This window comes from Lissotriton helveticus, chromosome 8 (genome assembly GCF_964261635.1).
Source record: "Lissotriton helveticus chromosome 8, aLisHel1.1, whole genome shotgun sequence".
NCBI classification, from domain to species: Eukaryota; Metazoa; Chordata; class Amphibia; order Caudata; family Salamandridae; genus Lissotriton; species Lissotriton helveticus.
In genome coordinates, this window is record NC_136069.1 from 1,263,577,234 (window position 1) to 1,263,592,486 (window position 15,253).

The following is a 15,253-nucleotide window of genomic DNA, read 5'->3' on the forward strand; positions in this document are numbered from 1 at the left end:
TCTATCCAAAGAAACCGTATGAAGAGACTTAAGTTGTTGCATACGTTTTTTAGAATTGTACTGAAAAAGATCTAGGCAGCTTATGATTCGTCTGTAACTCAGAGGGAGAAAATCGAGCTACATTGTCCATTAGCTGATGTACCTCGTTAACTCCTTTTCCTTTACACTTTCTCCAATTGAGGATTGTGTGGTTGATTTGTATGTTCGTATTCTACCACAAAGAAGGTGATAAAAATGTATCCATCTCTGAGGAGGGATACATTGAAGCATTCTTCAAAATGGTAAGAGAAAAAGCTCCTGCTTTCTGCACATATAATACTTATTTAAAGAAGAAAAGTGAAATCAAATCCATCCTTGAAGTTAACTTGTTGCTGCCTCCTTAATGCTACTTCTCTGGATTCTGAATGTGAGATCAGTAGCCCAATCTTGCTGCCTGAAACAGAGTTTACATCCTATGCACACCTTGAAATGTTAGGTTTGCTTACTCATTACTCATCTTAACTGTACATTACTTTACTCACAGGTGGTTGAAATGTATTCAAGTGGGGGTGATTTACATCTAGAACTTCCAACAGGGCAGCAAGGTGGTACAAGAAAGCTCTGGGTGAGTATTTTTTTTAATATTTTTTCACTTCCCTCGGACACACATTCTGAAAATGTTTCACTATCTGTAGGAATTTTAGAATTGGCAATAATTAACCACAGATGGAAAATTATTTCATAATTGCAATAAGACGGGTAGACCTGTATTCTTTGATATTTACACTTAATCACATGACATGGGCAAGTACATATGGTTTAGACTTGGCAGAAAATTTGTACTTTTAATAATTGTTTTCAAACATATTTTAACAGAAAAACAGCCTCAAAGTGTTACAATCAAGGGAGTGAATATAATATAGCAAAGGCTTGAGTCAGAGTATCAATAAGCAAGCAAAGTTCTTTACCTTCTGAATTCGTAATGCGACAGGTGTGCAATTTGTTAAACAATCTTCTTGTGCAAAGGACAAAATGCTACTTGTCCTGTAAATACATCTGCTTGTTCTACATGGATCCTAATACGATTAGCTAACCTGAAAAAGGGACAGTACTAGTTTTTATTTAATGAAACTAGTAAATAAAAAGAATGATTTGCAAGAAGTATGCTAGATTAAAGCTTAATTTATTTGATTGCAAAGTGTGTGGAGTTTGGTAATGATTAAGGTGATCCTGGATTAAGCACTGGTGCATTTAAAAGTGTAAGGTTTACATTGTATTATAAGTTTCCTCTTTTGAACACCATGGCTCTGCTGATATTGAGCTCACACTGATGATGTATTACTTGGAATGAGCTTTTCAGGATCATAAATAGAGGTTACACACACTGACAATTGCAATCAGTGTTCTGAATTTACCTACTCATCTAGGACTGTGACTGGAACATGTGACTAATACATTAGACACAATCACTGTTCTACATGACCCCTCTGAGATTACTTACTGTGATTTTATTATGTAACTTTTAGGGATACACCCTGGTCTCTGCAGTCCCCCCCCCTCTGATTTCTATGTGGAACAACAGGCTAAAAATGTTACTTCTGCAGTCAGTTATCAGCCCACTGAACTATCTTAAGGGTTGGGAACTGTGAACTGCAGATTCCAAATGGAACTTTGTATTAGGCATTCCGAGTAGCATCTCCTTAATATTACATTAATAGTTTCTCATTCAGCACTGTTAGAAATGGGGGTCTCTAGTTGGCAGAGGTAGGTTACTTTGTCCAAATAGGGACTCTTCTTCCTAGACAGGATAAGGGAGTTGCACTCCTAAAATAACCCCTGCTCACTCCCTTGGTATCTTGGCACGAGCAGTCAGGCTTTTCCTAGAGGCAGTGTGCAACGCATTTGCACATAACCAACAGTAATACAGTGTAAGCACTGCAAAAGGACACCACACCAGTTTAGAAAAATATCCAATATTTTTATATACTTCAGACCAGATCAAAAACGATAAAAATCCACAATACAGTACTTAGAAATCTTCAGTTATCAAAGTAATCTTAAAATACAGTTCCTTGAAGTCGATAGCTCAGTCCGGGGCTATCACGGTGTAGTAAACAAACAAATGAAACAGTTCTGGCTGATCGCAGCGTCGCGGGCCAACTACGGTGTCGGGAAAACAGTACCTTTATAAATGCAGGGCGTCAGCCGCCTCTCATTGAGCTTCTGAAAGCACGGCGTTCCAAAGCACCGGTTACGGAGGTCAGGGCAGGAGTCGTCGGGCCCTTGAAGTCACACGTGTTGCAGATCGAACTCCGAAGAGCTGGTGTCTGCAGGCATCGGGTGCTGCGGTGTGAAGTGCAGCGGTGTGGCGTGCGATGCTCTCAGGTCGTGTGTGAGCAGTGGCTTGGTGGCAGTGTCAGATGGCATCGTCGGTGAGACCAGGAAACGAGTGCAAAGTGATGCGGTGCCCGTCGCGGTGCCGGCAGATCACGCGGCAGGCAGCGGGATCATCGTTGCCGAAGCACTGTGGTCGGCTGACGAACTGGAGTCGATGGAGCCGGCGTCGGTAGACCAAGGCTGCGGTGCGGGATGAGGACGGTGCGTCCTGTAACTTACGAGTGGTGCCCTCGAACCACGGTGCAAGCAGTGGCGTCAATTTCGGCAAGGAGCGTCGTCGATACCAAGGCAGCGTCATGAGGCGAGGCGGTGCGAAGTATGGTGCCCACAGGTCGCGGTGCGAGCAACGGCTCAGTGGCGGCGTCAGATGGCATCGTCAGTGAGACCAGGGTAGCGTTGCTGCGGTGCCTTCAGGACATGGAGTCGGCAGCGGCGTCGTAGACAGCGTTGCGTTGCTTTTTCTTCTGTTGCCACACAAAACACACGGTCCCCAGTGCTGATGGCAGAAGAACTTGAAGGCTCCTCCAGCCCCTGTCATCCAAAGCCAGACATGCAATATACAACCTAGCAGAGGCATACTGGATGGCTAAGCAAGAAAATACCTACTTTCTAAAAGTGTTTTTTTCTAACTTCCTACAGAGGTGTGATACTCTGACAGCAGCGGCTCAGATCGAGGCAAGACGAGTTCTTCATTTATTGCGATCTTCGTCTGCTATATTAAAACAAGATTGCTCGATATAAAACTCCAAATAACATGGGTGCTGTTAATTCCAAAGAAACGTTTGAGTTTTTGATTATATGCCGATCTGGTTTCAAATAAGAATTTATGCCGTGATCTGCCCGTGGTCATTTAAATCTACGTTGGCCCAACAGAGGACTGTTATTAAAGAAACTCATATCGGACAAATTACCCTTCTGAACCAGTGATAATTCTCACCTCTTTCGTAGCAAATATATAAAGGGATTTACAAATACTTATTGATCAGTCCTGAAGATGGTCTCAGGGAAACATCCATAGGAGACCGAAACGTCGACTCTCACCCTGATCCTATGATAATCAATAATAATTTTTAATAGGATAGGTGTGTTCAGTGTAGAAAATTGAGAGCATATTGTTCTTCCTGTATTCCTGTTTGTATATTTGTATTTTTTATGCCTGACTTACATTTTGATAAAATTCAATATTTGCATATACACCTTTTGTTATTGTTGTCTTTGTTTAGTATTCATTGTTTAATGTCTTTCTGTACCAAACATTCGTTGACTATCAAATAATATATGATTGTCCAAAATTAATTTACATTAGGACTATTGAACTGTCCTCTTTAAAAACTTAGCTCAAATACTAAAACATCTTTCTAAACAAACTCCCTTAGAGGCACTCTTTACCCCTTGCTTATTCTTACCCAAGCCCCCAAGGGTATACTGGGGTGCTCACTGTTTGTACCCTATGCTTGTGTAGGTGGCACAATTCAGGGCTGCAGCCCACTAGCAGCATTTGACTTACCTGCCCAGGCGCACTCAGTGCACTTTACTAGGGACTGACCAGTAAATCAGTAAATCAAATATGCCAATGATGGAAACACCAATCCATAACACATTTTACAACAGGAGCACGTGCACTTTAACACTGATCAGCAGTGAGAAAGTCCACAGAGACACTAAGCCTTCAAAAACTGTGTAAAAACCGGGAGGTCAGAAAGCAAAAAGTCAGGGGAAACACGGCAAAAGATGGCAAGTCTAACAAGCACACTAACAACTACCAATGTTTCTTGGTGTTAGAAGGATAATTCTCCACCAGTGTTAATATTCACAGATTTGCTTTTATCTTCTACTTGAAATTAATATTTTCATTCTTTTTTGTATCATTCTTGATAATGTTGTGTCAATAAGGTTCTCATACAGCACACTCCCATCATGGTTTATTGGCGCTAGAGGGAAGAGGCACACTGGTATTGTATTCATAGTTGAAAGCCTTATAAAACATCCAGGTTTTTTAATCAGTTTGTTATATTTCTCTGCCACCTTTTGAAAACTTGGGTCCTATGACATGACGTCTCTGATCTCATTTCTTCTTGAATATTTTCACTTTGTACTGATATCTTAATTTCCATTACTGTCTTTAGTCTTCATCTTTCTCCCATTTCTATTGCTCTCTGCATGCTCATTTCTCCTCTCTGTCCTCTTATTCAAATGTCCCAGTCCTCTTTTTTTTTCCCCCCAGGTTGTCTTTGTGTCCCATGTGAATGGAATGGATGTTAGAAGACAAACATGTGGCATAAGCATTAAGTCATGTTTTATTTATGCTTGTTTCTCATGCTTTATTTAATATGAGCTCGGAGGAGCCACTCTTCCGTTTTGGAAAACAATCATTGATACAAATCAAATTCTCTTCCTGTGGTGCTAGCATGAAATACTTCTGTTGTGCGAGCCTGGGAATAGATAGTTTCAACGGATCCCATTGATAAAAATTCTGTCTCAAGTCATTTGAATTCAGGCCAATGTTTTCTTCCATTCAGAGATCTACAGTCATGCAATGATTTTTCCTACCTTCTGGAGAGTATGGAACTACTTTACTATAAGAGTTTGATGGCTGGTTATTTGTGAGTGGTAGCCCCAAGCAGTACAAGTTTGCTCCAGACATATGATTGTGTTTTCATTTATACTCTGACGCCATCATCAAGTCTAGAGCCCCGGTGATGCTGGTTGTACATTGTGCCCTGCAGGGCAGAATTAATTTGGGGTTACAATAAATTGAAGTTTGAAATCTCGCTGTAAACAGCATCTATTTATTGTGCTTACATGTCCAGCTGTTGGGACTACTGAGTAGTAATAAAATTGTGTTATTACAGTCTTGTAATAATTTATTACTTGACATTGACACGCACTTCTGTGGTGGGTTTCATGGCTCCCCTCCATCCCTTAGGGACCTCATTGGCTGGATAAAGGAGCCTATTGGCAGATAAACCCTGAACATGCATGGCCTTGTCAACAAGCCCCTAAATCCACCCATTGTGTTTGGCCTACAGACCTGCCTCTTACTGCCTTGGCTTTCTACGTTTGGTCCCAGGATGCTTCTTTCTGGTCCAGGGAGGACGTGGCTTGGCAGTTCGGGCTGTTCTGTTCCCATGAGGAGCAGGGTCAAGACTAATTTTCATTTGGCTGAATTTAAACTGCGGTGAGATGGTGAGCAATAGAACAATGGATTTAACCCAGATCTCTACACTGGGGATTAATGTTTGATTTGTTTCAGATTCCGTCCATCATTTGTGTGTGTTTGGCTTTCTCCCCCTAATTGTGCCGAGTATGCCCAGATGTGGGCCCTGGTCTCACTGTGTCATTGGATTCAAGCTAGCCTGGCTGATAAGGGGTGATATCCCGAAACAGGTCCCAGGATGCTTGTTTCTGGTCAAGGAAGGACCTGGCTTGGCAGTTCGGTTGGTCTTTTCCCATGAGGAGCCGGATCAAGACTGATTTGCATATAGCTGGGTCCAAACAGGGGTGGCATGGTGAGCAAAATAAAATTGGATTTAAACCAGCTCTCCGTGGGTTAATGTTTGATTTGTTCAGCATTCCGTTAATCATTTTTGTCTTTTACTTGGTTTTCTACTTTTGGCAGGTTGGGTATAGGCAAGTGGAACTTGAGGGGTCCGAATTATTGTTGCTATAATTGATAAGATAATTGATCTGTGTCCTTTCTCTTTAAATTCTTGTACTTGATCTACAACTGACAAAGCAAAAGTCCTTGAATATGAAACAAAATGCAACCTTACTAAGGACAATTTAAGAACTTTGTTCGTGTTAGGCAATCCACATCTTGCTAACAACCATTTTTTTTGTAACCTTTAATAATGGTTTAATCTTGTGATTGTTAATCTTTTTTTGGAGGTGGGGGTAATCCACTTTATTGGCATTTAAATAGAAACAAAATTCCACACAGACAGCAAAATCATGCACCATGTATGTAGCTAAGACCGTTAGCAGGATGAGCGGTGACAGATGCCTGAGTACAGGGTCCCAGAGGAGACCACTTCGTAAATGTAGCAAACTAAACAAGGGGATCCACCCCTCTTCTCCATTTCCGTACAATAGGGGGTTTGGCCGGAGACCAGGACACCACAATGTCTCGCTTGGCCACCGCAATTGCAGTGCCCAGGAAATGTTTATTGGCTCGAGAGCCGTCCAATCCGTCGAACACTCCCAGGAGGAGACTCAATGGGTCGTGTGGAACCTCCAACCCCAGGGTCTGTGTAAGCTCCGATTTCACGCCTGCCCAAAATGAGTCAAGGGCAGGGTACTGCCAGACCATATGGTAAAAATCGTCTGGAGCATGGTCGCACCGCACACAGGCCGGGAAGGAGCGCAGCCCCACCCTATGCAGACGCGCAGGAGTAAGATAAGCCGCGTGGAGATAGTAAAGTTAAATAAGGCGCAACTTGGAGGAGGTTGTCAAAGTTTTGGGAGTTATGAGAGCGTCCTGCCAGTCTGCTTCCTCCATGGGGTCAAGCCATCTCTCTCAGCGCTAGCGTAATGAATCCAGGGACGCAGGGCCATTGTTCACCAGGGAGCGATAGATCCGTGACAACCCTCCTCTGCCTAAATTCTCCATCATAACCTGGGTCTCAAAAGGGTTGAATTCGGGAAGGTAGGTGGCTGATGGGATCTGTACAGTGAGAGCGTGACAAAGCTGTAGATACTTGTAAAATTGATTGGCGTGAAGGGAATGGCGCTGCTGCAGGTCTGAAAAAGCCCTGATGTGGTCTCCCACCCAGATGTCTCCGAGAAGCGAAATCCCGATTTGATCCCACTGCCGAAATCCCCGCAGGGTCGAGGTCTCGCGCAGCCAGGTACCATGGCACAAGGGCGTGTGTTGGTTGAGCTTCCCATCCCATCTCGTGTAACGAAAGGCAGAGCGCCAAACCAGTAAGACTACCCTAGTGACCAGTGGGAGGATTTGTGGTATGGGGGCCCCGTATAAGTAGGCCTGAATCTTCGGATAGTCCAGAGTCCTGAGTTCAACCCGGTACGCTGGATCTGACCAGACACCAGCGAACCAGTCATGGATAATAATGAGTCTAGTGGTCAAATAATAAAGATGGAGATTGGTCACGCCCATGCCACGGTCATAGGGGGTATCTGACAGTGGGCTAGGGCCATACGTGGCCTCCCGCCCTTCCACAAGAACCGAGTGAGCAGACCATCAATTTCGCAAAACCATCTTCCCGGAAGATGAAAGGTTATGTTTTGTAGAATATATAAAAAACGGGGAAGAATCATCATCCTAAAAAGCGCACTTCTACCAAGTGGGTTGAGCGGGAGGGATTGCCAACGTTTGAGGTCTGCCTTAGCTTTGGTGACCAGGGGTGTAAGGTTGAGGGCCCATTCAAGCTCCGGAAGTAAGGTCACCCAAATTCCCAAGAATTTGAATGACTGCCTGCGCAAAGGGATGGTCGACTGCCAATCGAAGCAGGCCCGCGATGGATGGAGGGGGCACCAGGATTGACTTCACTGGATTAAGCCGTAAGCCTGAGACCCTCACAAAGGCATGGAGGGTTTCCAAGCAACGTGGGCCCGAGCTCTCGGGTTCAGCTAGGAAAAGGAGGACATTGTCTGCATATAGGGCGATTTTTATCAATGTGCTGAGGATCCCAAGACCATCCGTGAATGTGGGGATCGTTGCGTATGAGGAAGGCCAAGGGTTCCATCGCGAATAAGAACGGTGAGAGGGGGCAACCCTAACAGGTGCCTCTCCGGATGGGAAATGCCACTGAGAAGGCACCGTTGGTCAGAACCTGTGCTTTGGGGTTGGAATACAGCACTCTTATGAGATGCCTAAATGAGGGGCCGAATTCCATTAGAGCGAGCACAGCCTCCAAGTAACTCCAGTCAACTGTGTCAAAGGCTTTTTCAAAGTCTATGAATAGGAGGGCCAGATACGGGGTGAGCTGGTGACGGTGTGTGAGGGCAAGATGGAGGCGACGCATGCAATGCCGGGTACCGCGGGCCGGCATTAAGCCACATTGGTCTGGGTGGACCAAATCCTGCAGGAGGGGGCGGAGGCGTTGGGCCAAGGCAGTGGCAAAGATTTTCATCTCTGTATTGATGAGGAAGATTGGGCGGTATTCCGCGCAGGAGAGAGAGGGTGACTGGGTCTTGGGTATTTTATTTATTTTTCATTTTAAAGGTTTTATATAGCGCTGCCTAGACCCGGAGATATCAGCGCTTTACATGAGTATCAGACCATAATTGCAGGTTACATTGTTACAAAGGTTACACAGTTATTGGAGCCTGGCAACATAGTGACAAGTAAGGTCGAGACAAACAAAAAGGACATATACGTATGGGTAAAAGCAGGCAAGGGGAGAGATTCAGGGGAGGAGGGGGTAAGAGCAGGGGAAGTAGACAGAATGGAGGAGGGAAGAGGAGGGGAGGGTGAGAGAGACAGCATGAAAAGAGGAGGGGGGGTGATGGGTACACAAACCGGTAGACGAGTCAGAGCTGCGTCCAAAGTCCAGTAAGCCGTGATCCCAGGGGAATAACCTCGATAGTGGCTACATCAGTCTCCGGTAGGAAAGTTCCTGTCTTTACCACATGTTGGAAGAGGTCAGCCAAATGGGGGACCAGTACGTCGCAATAGGCTGCGTAATACTCCTGTGGGAAGCCGTCTGGCCCAGGCGTCCTACCGGAGTGCAATAAAGAAATGGCACCATGTATCTCCTCAGGGGTAAAAGGGAGGTCCAGGTCTTTCGAAACCGTCTGGGCCAGACGGAGTTACTGAACCCCGGCTCGTTCCAACAGGTCAACCAGGGAGGCCTCGGGAGTCCGGGCCACAAAAAGCTGGGCCTAGTAGCCCGCAAAAGATCGGGCAATGGCCCGCGAAGTGTAGCGTAGTTTACGCGGGCCACTGAAGAGCGCCATAGAATTTTGGCCGAGTCTAGGCAGACCTGGCAGATTTCTTCCCGGAGAAGTGCAAGTTGCCTACCAGGGTGAGCATCCTCCGTGGCATCGGGGGCTGACTCCAGCTGTGCTGCTTGCGCCTTGAGGTGTAACAGGTGAGCCGTCTGTGCTGCCCGTTTCGTGTGAACCAGACCTCTGGCCACGCCCCGCATGGTGCCTTTGCCTGCCTCCCATAGTGTGCCAGAGGAAGGGACCGTGCCCAGATTAGTTAGGAAGTAGTGTTTAAGTTCCATTCCGAGAGCCTTGCGGATCTCCACATCCTGCAGGAACCAGGCGTTCAACCGCCAGACCGTTCGTACCCCACCTGGGGCATGTCCCAGACGGAGGGAGACAGGGGAGTGGTCTGAGATGCTTCGGGGGAGGATAGTGACTCCAGATACTGATTGGCAGTCGATGGCCGGCAGTAGGATCAAATCAATGCGCGAGTGGGTATGGTGGCCGCAGAAGTGTGTGTATATTGCTTCCGGCGGGGGATCCAGACCCTCAAAGTGTCACATAAACCCAGAGCAGAGGACCAGTCGGAATGCCGTTTTGTGGAGTTGAGGCGGGACTCGGAGGGGGCGCCAGTCGCATCAAGGGAAGGCTGCATAACCGGGTTGAAGTCACACCTAATTATCGGTAGACCCTGGGAGAAAGTAGAAATTACCATTGTGAGATGTTGAAGGGCAGACAGCAGTGTTTAGAATAAAAGGGAATGTCTTGCACGCTGCAGTAGGTCTCTTTTCGGTGGTAGTGGTGTTTGCGTTTAGTGGTCTGTTGCGAAAGCCGCAAACAGAGGCTCAAATGAAGCCAAAAAGGTCAGGTTCCAAAAGGCAACGGCCCTCCCAACTTCCCCATCCCTCCCAGCCCTATACTTCCAGAAATGAAGCATCTGTCGCCCTGAAAAGAAAATTTAACAAGAACAGAAAGCTAATCTAAAACGTTTAGCTAGACTGATATCTTTGTGTCACCAGCATAGGTGAGAAAAAGTCAAACAAAGAGTTCTGTCCCAAAAGGACCAGATCCCCTAGGCCTCCGCCCTTAGATGGCGGCGGCGTCGTCGGAATCCCAGGGTGCAGGACTGTGAGATAGGTCAGAGTCTGGCGGGGCGCATCAGCCCAGACACCTCAAGATCAGGGTTTAAGTCAATCAGGGAATTCGTTCGGGTTCGGCCATCTGGTGCCAGGGGACATTAGAGGGGATCAGCAATTGGGAGCCTGCGCCCAGTGAGCGTGAGGGGCCTCACTTCCAATCCCTCCTCTTGCGAGATCGATGAGGTAGTCGCTGAGGCTTGGGAGGGGACGACCCGCACCGTGAAGGCAATGACAAGGCGGTGGGGGAAGGGACCCGGACACGTAGCGGGGGCTCCTCTGTGAGCCAAGTCCAGGCTGCCTGCGGAGTATCAAAGAAAATGGCTTTGTCCTTAAATACAACACGGAGGCGGGTCGGAAAGAGAAGTCCATATCGAAGCCCAAGGTTGCGGAATTTCTGCTTAACCTCTGAGTAAGTGCGCCGCTGGGTCTGCACCTCCCTTGTATGTTCTGGAAAGACCATTATCATGTGGTTCTGGTATTTCAGAGGGACGTGGGACCGTGCCTCCCGGAGGATTGCATCCCCATCACAGAAGTTGAGAATCCGGCTGATGAGGGGGCGAGATAGCGTATCAGGCAGAGGTCTGGGTGCAAGGTAGCGATGGGCTCGCTCCACCGCGAACCACTGGGAGAGAGCGTCCTCGGGCATCCAAGACTTCACCCAAGTCTCCACGAAGACGTCCGATAAGCCCTGCTAAACACCCTCCGGGAACCGTATAAGGCATAGGTTGTTACGGCGGGACCGGTATTTGGCGTCTTCAGCCCAGTGGTGTAGTTCCGACGTCTGGGTCTGTAAGCGGGCCACCTGGGTTGTCAGCTGGCCCAATTCATCCATGCCACGGAGAGACACGACTCAGCCTCCTAAATCCTTGCCGTGGCGTTGCGTAGGTCCTGGCGGATGAGGGCGATGTCCACTCGCACTTCGCCAATTTTACCCTCCACCGACGCCTGAGAGGTACTGATAACTTGAAGGATAGTGGAGAGGTCCCCCACGGCAGGGGGGGGCCCAGTTGCCCCTTCGGCCAAACTCCGGTCAGCGGTGGTGTATTAGTATATTTTTGTTTGAGTTTGTGGGTCGGGCGTCTTTGGGGGCACGGTCGCGCCCCATCTCTCTCGCGAGTTCAGCCAGGCGTCTCGATGGTGGGGCAGGCGAATGTATGGAGTCACTGTTCCTTCGCCTCCCAGACCGGCGGTCAGACCGGCGACAGTGCGGCACCCTTGGGTTTCAGTGGCCTCGCTGAGTCAAGGGGAGATAAGATAGGAGGTGGGTCGTGGGGGGAGGAGGGCATCCTCCTGTCGCTCGATAGGTGCGGCCGATGTGTCCCCAACCTCAGGTCCTACCACAAAATGGAGGCGGCTCGCCCGGCCGGAATCCAGTAGAGTGAGCGAAAAGTGGAGGTTATGTGTCCAGGAAGCGGTAATGGCGACCCCTTAGCTGAAGCGCTGAGCAGCCAGGAGACGGAGAAGGCTACTAGGGGAAGCGTCCCGCCGCCCGAAATATTTGGCTGATGTAGGGGGGCAACAGCGAGCTCTTGGGGCAACCCCAAGCCGCTCGATGCGTATGGCAGAGTGTGGGCAGCGTGCCTCAGCCCCGGGTGCTATCCCAGGCCGGGGCGCAAGGCCGGGGATCCGTGATGCTCAAGGCCAAGTCCGTCCTGCAGGAGGCAGTGGCTCACCAGGCCGCAGAGGAGGTGGTGTCACAATCACTAGGGCAGTAGTGGCACAGGGGGCAGAGGCCAGTTCGGGGTGAAGAGTTGGTGCACCAGCCGGGGGGAAGCAGGACAGGCCCGGACAGGTGGTCCTCAGTGGCACACAGGGGCGGCGCCGAATGGCACCAGTCGGATGTAGGGGGGGTGCCCTGCCCAGAGTGCCCCCACCAATCCCCGCACGGATATCAGACACTCACCCACAGTCCCACCGTCAACAACGGCCACCGGGTCGGAGGCAAATTCGGTGGGCAGTGCAGGCTGCCACCACAGCTTCGCCGCAGGTCAGGGAGTCCCAGGGGGGCCAGGGTCCAAATCAACGAGCGAGCGTGCGTGCTTTTTCATCTTAACAGTATTGTTTACTTTTTGAAGAAAATTAACTGGGTGAGATGAAGTCAAATAAAATCATTGTAGCTTATTATTTTCGCGGTGTGTTTTTCTTCGTTTTTGGTTATGGGCATATCTACCTTCAGATCCTACCCTCTGTGTAATTGCTGCTATCCATGGTTAGACCAGTACAAAGAGTGTAATTTGTCTACCATGAGTACCTGATGACGCATAGTGTGCACCTTGTTCTGTGTAAAGGTAAACAGTTTGACAATGTGCAGTGCATAACATTTAGCTAGTTATGCCCTACTGTAGAAATTAGGTTTGAGAACTTTCCATGTCTCTGAGCCTAATTTCTGGGATAGGGGTTTTGACTCTGAGGATGACTGTTTTGATGTACAGTGTACACAGATAGCAAAGTGAGAACAGTTCTCTGAATTATATGAATAACGAGGGGGTGGGACTAATTATGGCTTCCCCCCACCTCTATCCTGAAAATAGTGCGAGTTCGATAGGCCTAAGCCAAGAGTGACTCAGCGTGACCATCTTTGAAAAGTGTAGCCTTGGAATACATTTAGTCCTGTAAAAAAAAAGTTGTAGAGGAGCAGGTGTCTTCTTGTTTGTAAGAGAGAAAGGACACAGCCATGATACAAGAGTTGAGCTAACTTAACTTCAGAAAAGGCAACTGACGTGAGATTGAGGCAAAAAAAGTCCAACTCTTGATGAGTCCTTGATATTCTACTTCAACTATCGAATATAGAAACTACAACAAGATCATTGAATCGAAAAGACATTCAATTTTTTCACGGTCAAAAATTCCACTTTGTTTCAGTTAAATAAAGGAACATTTAATAAGGCCTTTAATCATACATTATACCCAAGAAAACAGGTCACAAGAAAAAAGGCAGCAGCCTGATCTTAAGAGGGTGAAACACCATTCTCCAAAACCTTTAAGATCATCTCAGTTTACACATGCTGAGGATATGCTCAGTAAACTGAACAAAGGGGTGTGGACAGAAGGAAGAGTCAGATAGGTGGAAATGGGAAGATCTTGGGGTATCTTTTAATTGGACTGTCCTTCCGTGTAACTTTCTTTATTACACTAATCGCGTTTGGATACAGGTCCTGCATGTTTCACCAACAAGGGCCGTAATGCTTATATATTATTTGAGCAACGATCTAGACTAACTGTGACTGTTGTGACCTGCCAGTTGCAGTTGTTTTACGAGTTTGTTGATTTATGTAATGTTTTGAATCAATGCCTCCTGTAGTGTTTGATGCCATTGCTAAGGGTATCAAAAGCCTCTGGGAACCTGTAATTCGATGTAGCTCGTAACTGACTACTGTAATTGACGTAAAACTGTCTGCATTGATTGAAATCAATAAAAAGGGTTAACCAAAAAATCTTGGGCTACTTTTACCGAAACATAAGAACATTTATCCTACCTATTCTTAATCCACCTAATAACAGTTCAGCTGTCCATGTGATAATAAAGAGGCGACAGACACACAATCTTTGTCATTTGCAAAAGAGCAGTCTTTTGTTCTTTCACTGTTGCTAAGCGCCACTCACCAAGGCTAGAAAATCTTTAAGAGCCAGACTTCTGCCAATGCAATAAAAAGGAAGCATAAGGCATCACTATGTTGCATATGCATTACTTTGCACAATTAATCTCCACTGTTTCCACTTTGCAAAAAAGATTGCATAATTTTACAGCCACGAGTGGTCCTCCTTTAGACGGGTAGAGCTAGAGATTAGAGAATATGGGGGCGAAAATGGAGAGAGTTACAGTGATTCACTCGCACATCTGAGAAGGCATTAAACAATTAGTAGGGGGTGAAACCATTAGTAACCCTTACTAGCCAAGAAATCCCTTCCAATTTTTTAAAAGGACTCTCACCCACTAAAATTCTTTACTAGCATGCTTTGTTATAGAGTTCTAACCCAAAACACCTATTGTGTATAGGTGAGCTTGACCTTCCGAAGAAGGTAACGTTCACTAATTGTGCCACATATGGTCATCAACAAAGCGAATGGATGAAGGAGGTAATCAAGCATCTTCCAAATAGACACACAAAGGGGGGGAGCTATCAATCAAGAGGACAGAATTATTGAATACCTAAGTAAAATAGGGTCTAGAAGTTGCCACTATGATTAGTTCAAATTGCTAGGCTGCAGTGCATGGTTTAGAATCTGGCTTCAAAACAGCTGTACATTCTAGTGTTGCAAACACTCCATCAGATGATGCATGTTGGTATGGCTGTCTTGACAAGACTCTTGAACAAAAGAAAAGGGGCAATGCCAAAACATCGGCCTTGGGGACTTTGCAGAGTAGGGATTCCTGTTGCACAGGGACCTCATTTTAGTATGGATGTAGTATAGTAGTATACCCAACAGGACTATACATATCCATAATATAATCTGTGTTAGGATGGAAAAGTCCCTTGCATAGTGATTGATGTGATACCCCTACCCCGAGTGACCCAACTGTAATGATTTCTGGATCCCCAATGCTAATTTTTGTTGTCATGGGTGACCCTGGGTCGGGGGTGCACGCCATTACATAGACCTGTCTCTCAGATTGTGGTATTTTTGGACCGGGAGGGGCACCCAAATTGCTACCCTCATAGTTGTGACACGCTACTGCCTTTGCTAGGGATTAAGCAGCACAATCATGGTGGCGTCGGCATACCTAACTGCATATTCCTGACGGCTATCCCATCTTTCATTCTGTGGGGGTAAACTCTTTTTATCAGTTAAAAAGCATGCAGGTACCTTCAATTGTTTTATGCTCCGCTTCAAAGAGTGCAAAAGGA

General features: G+C 46.9%; 1 protein-coding gene across 1 annotated transcript in view; it reads left to right on the forward strand.

Moving 5' to 3' along the window:
* Positions 1–15,253, forward strand: part of TMEM131 (transmembrane protein 131) — a 1,081,228-nt gene that overhangs the window by 355,707 nt on the left and 710,268 nt on the right. The window contains exon 8 of the mRNA XM_078658243.1: positions 524–604. Within this exon, the coding sequence (XP_078514369.1) occupies positions 524–604 (81 nt within the window). The remainder of the gene's footprint in view (positions 1–523; positions 605–15,253) is intronic.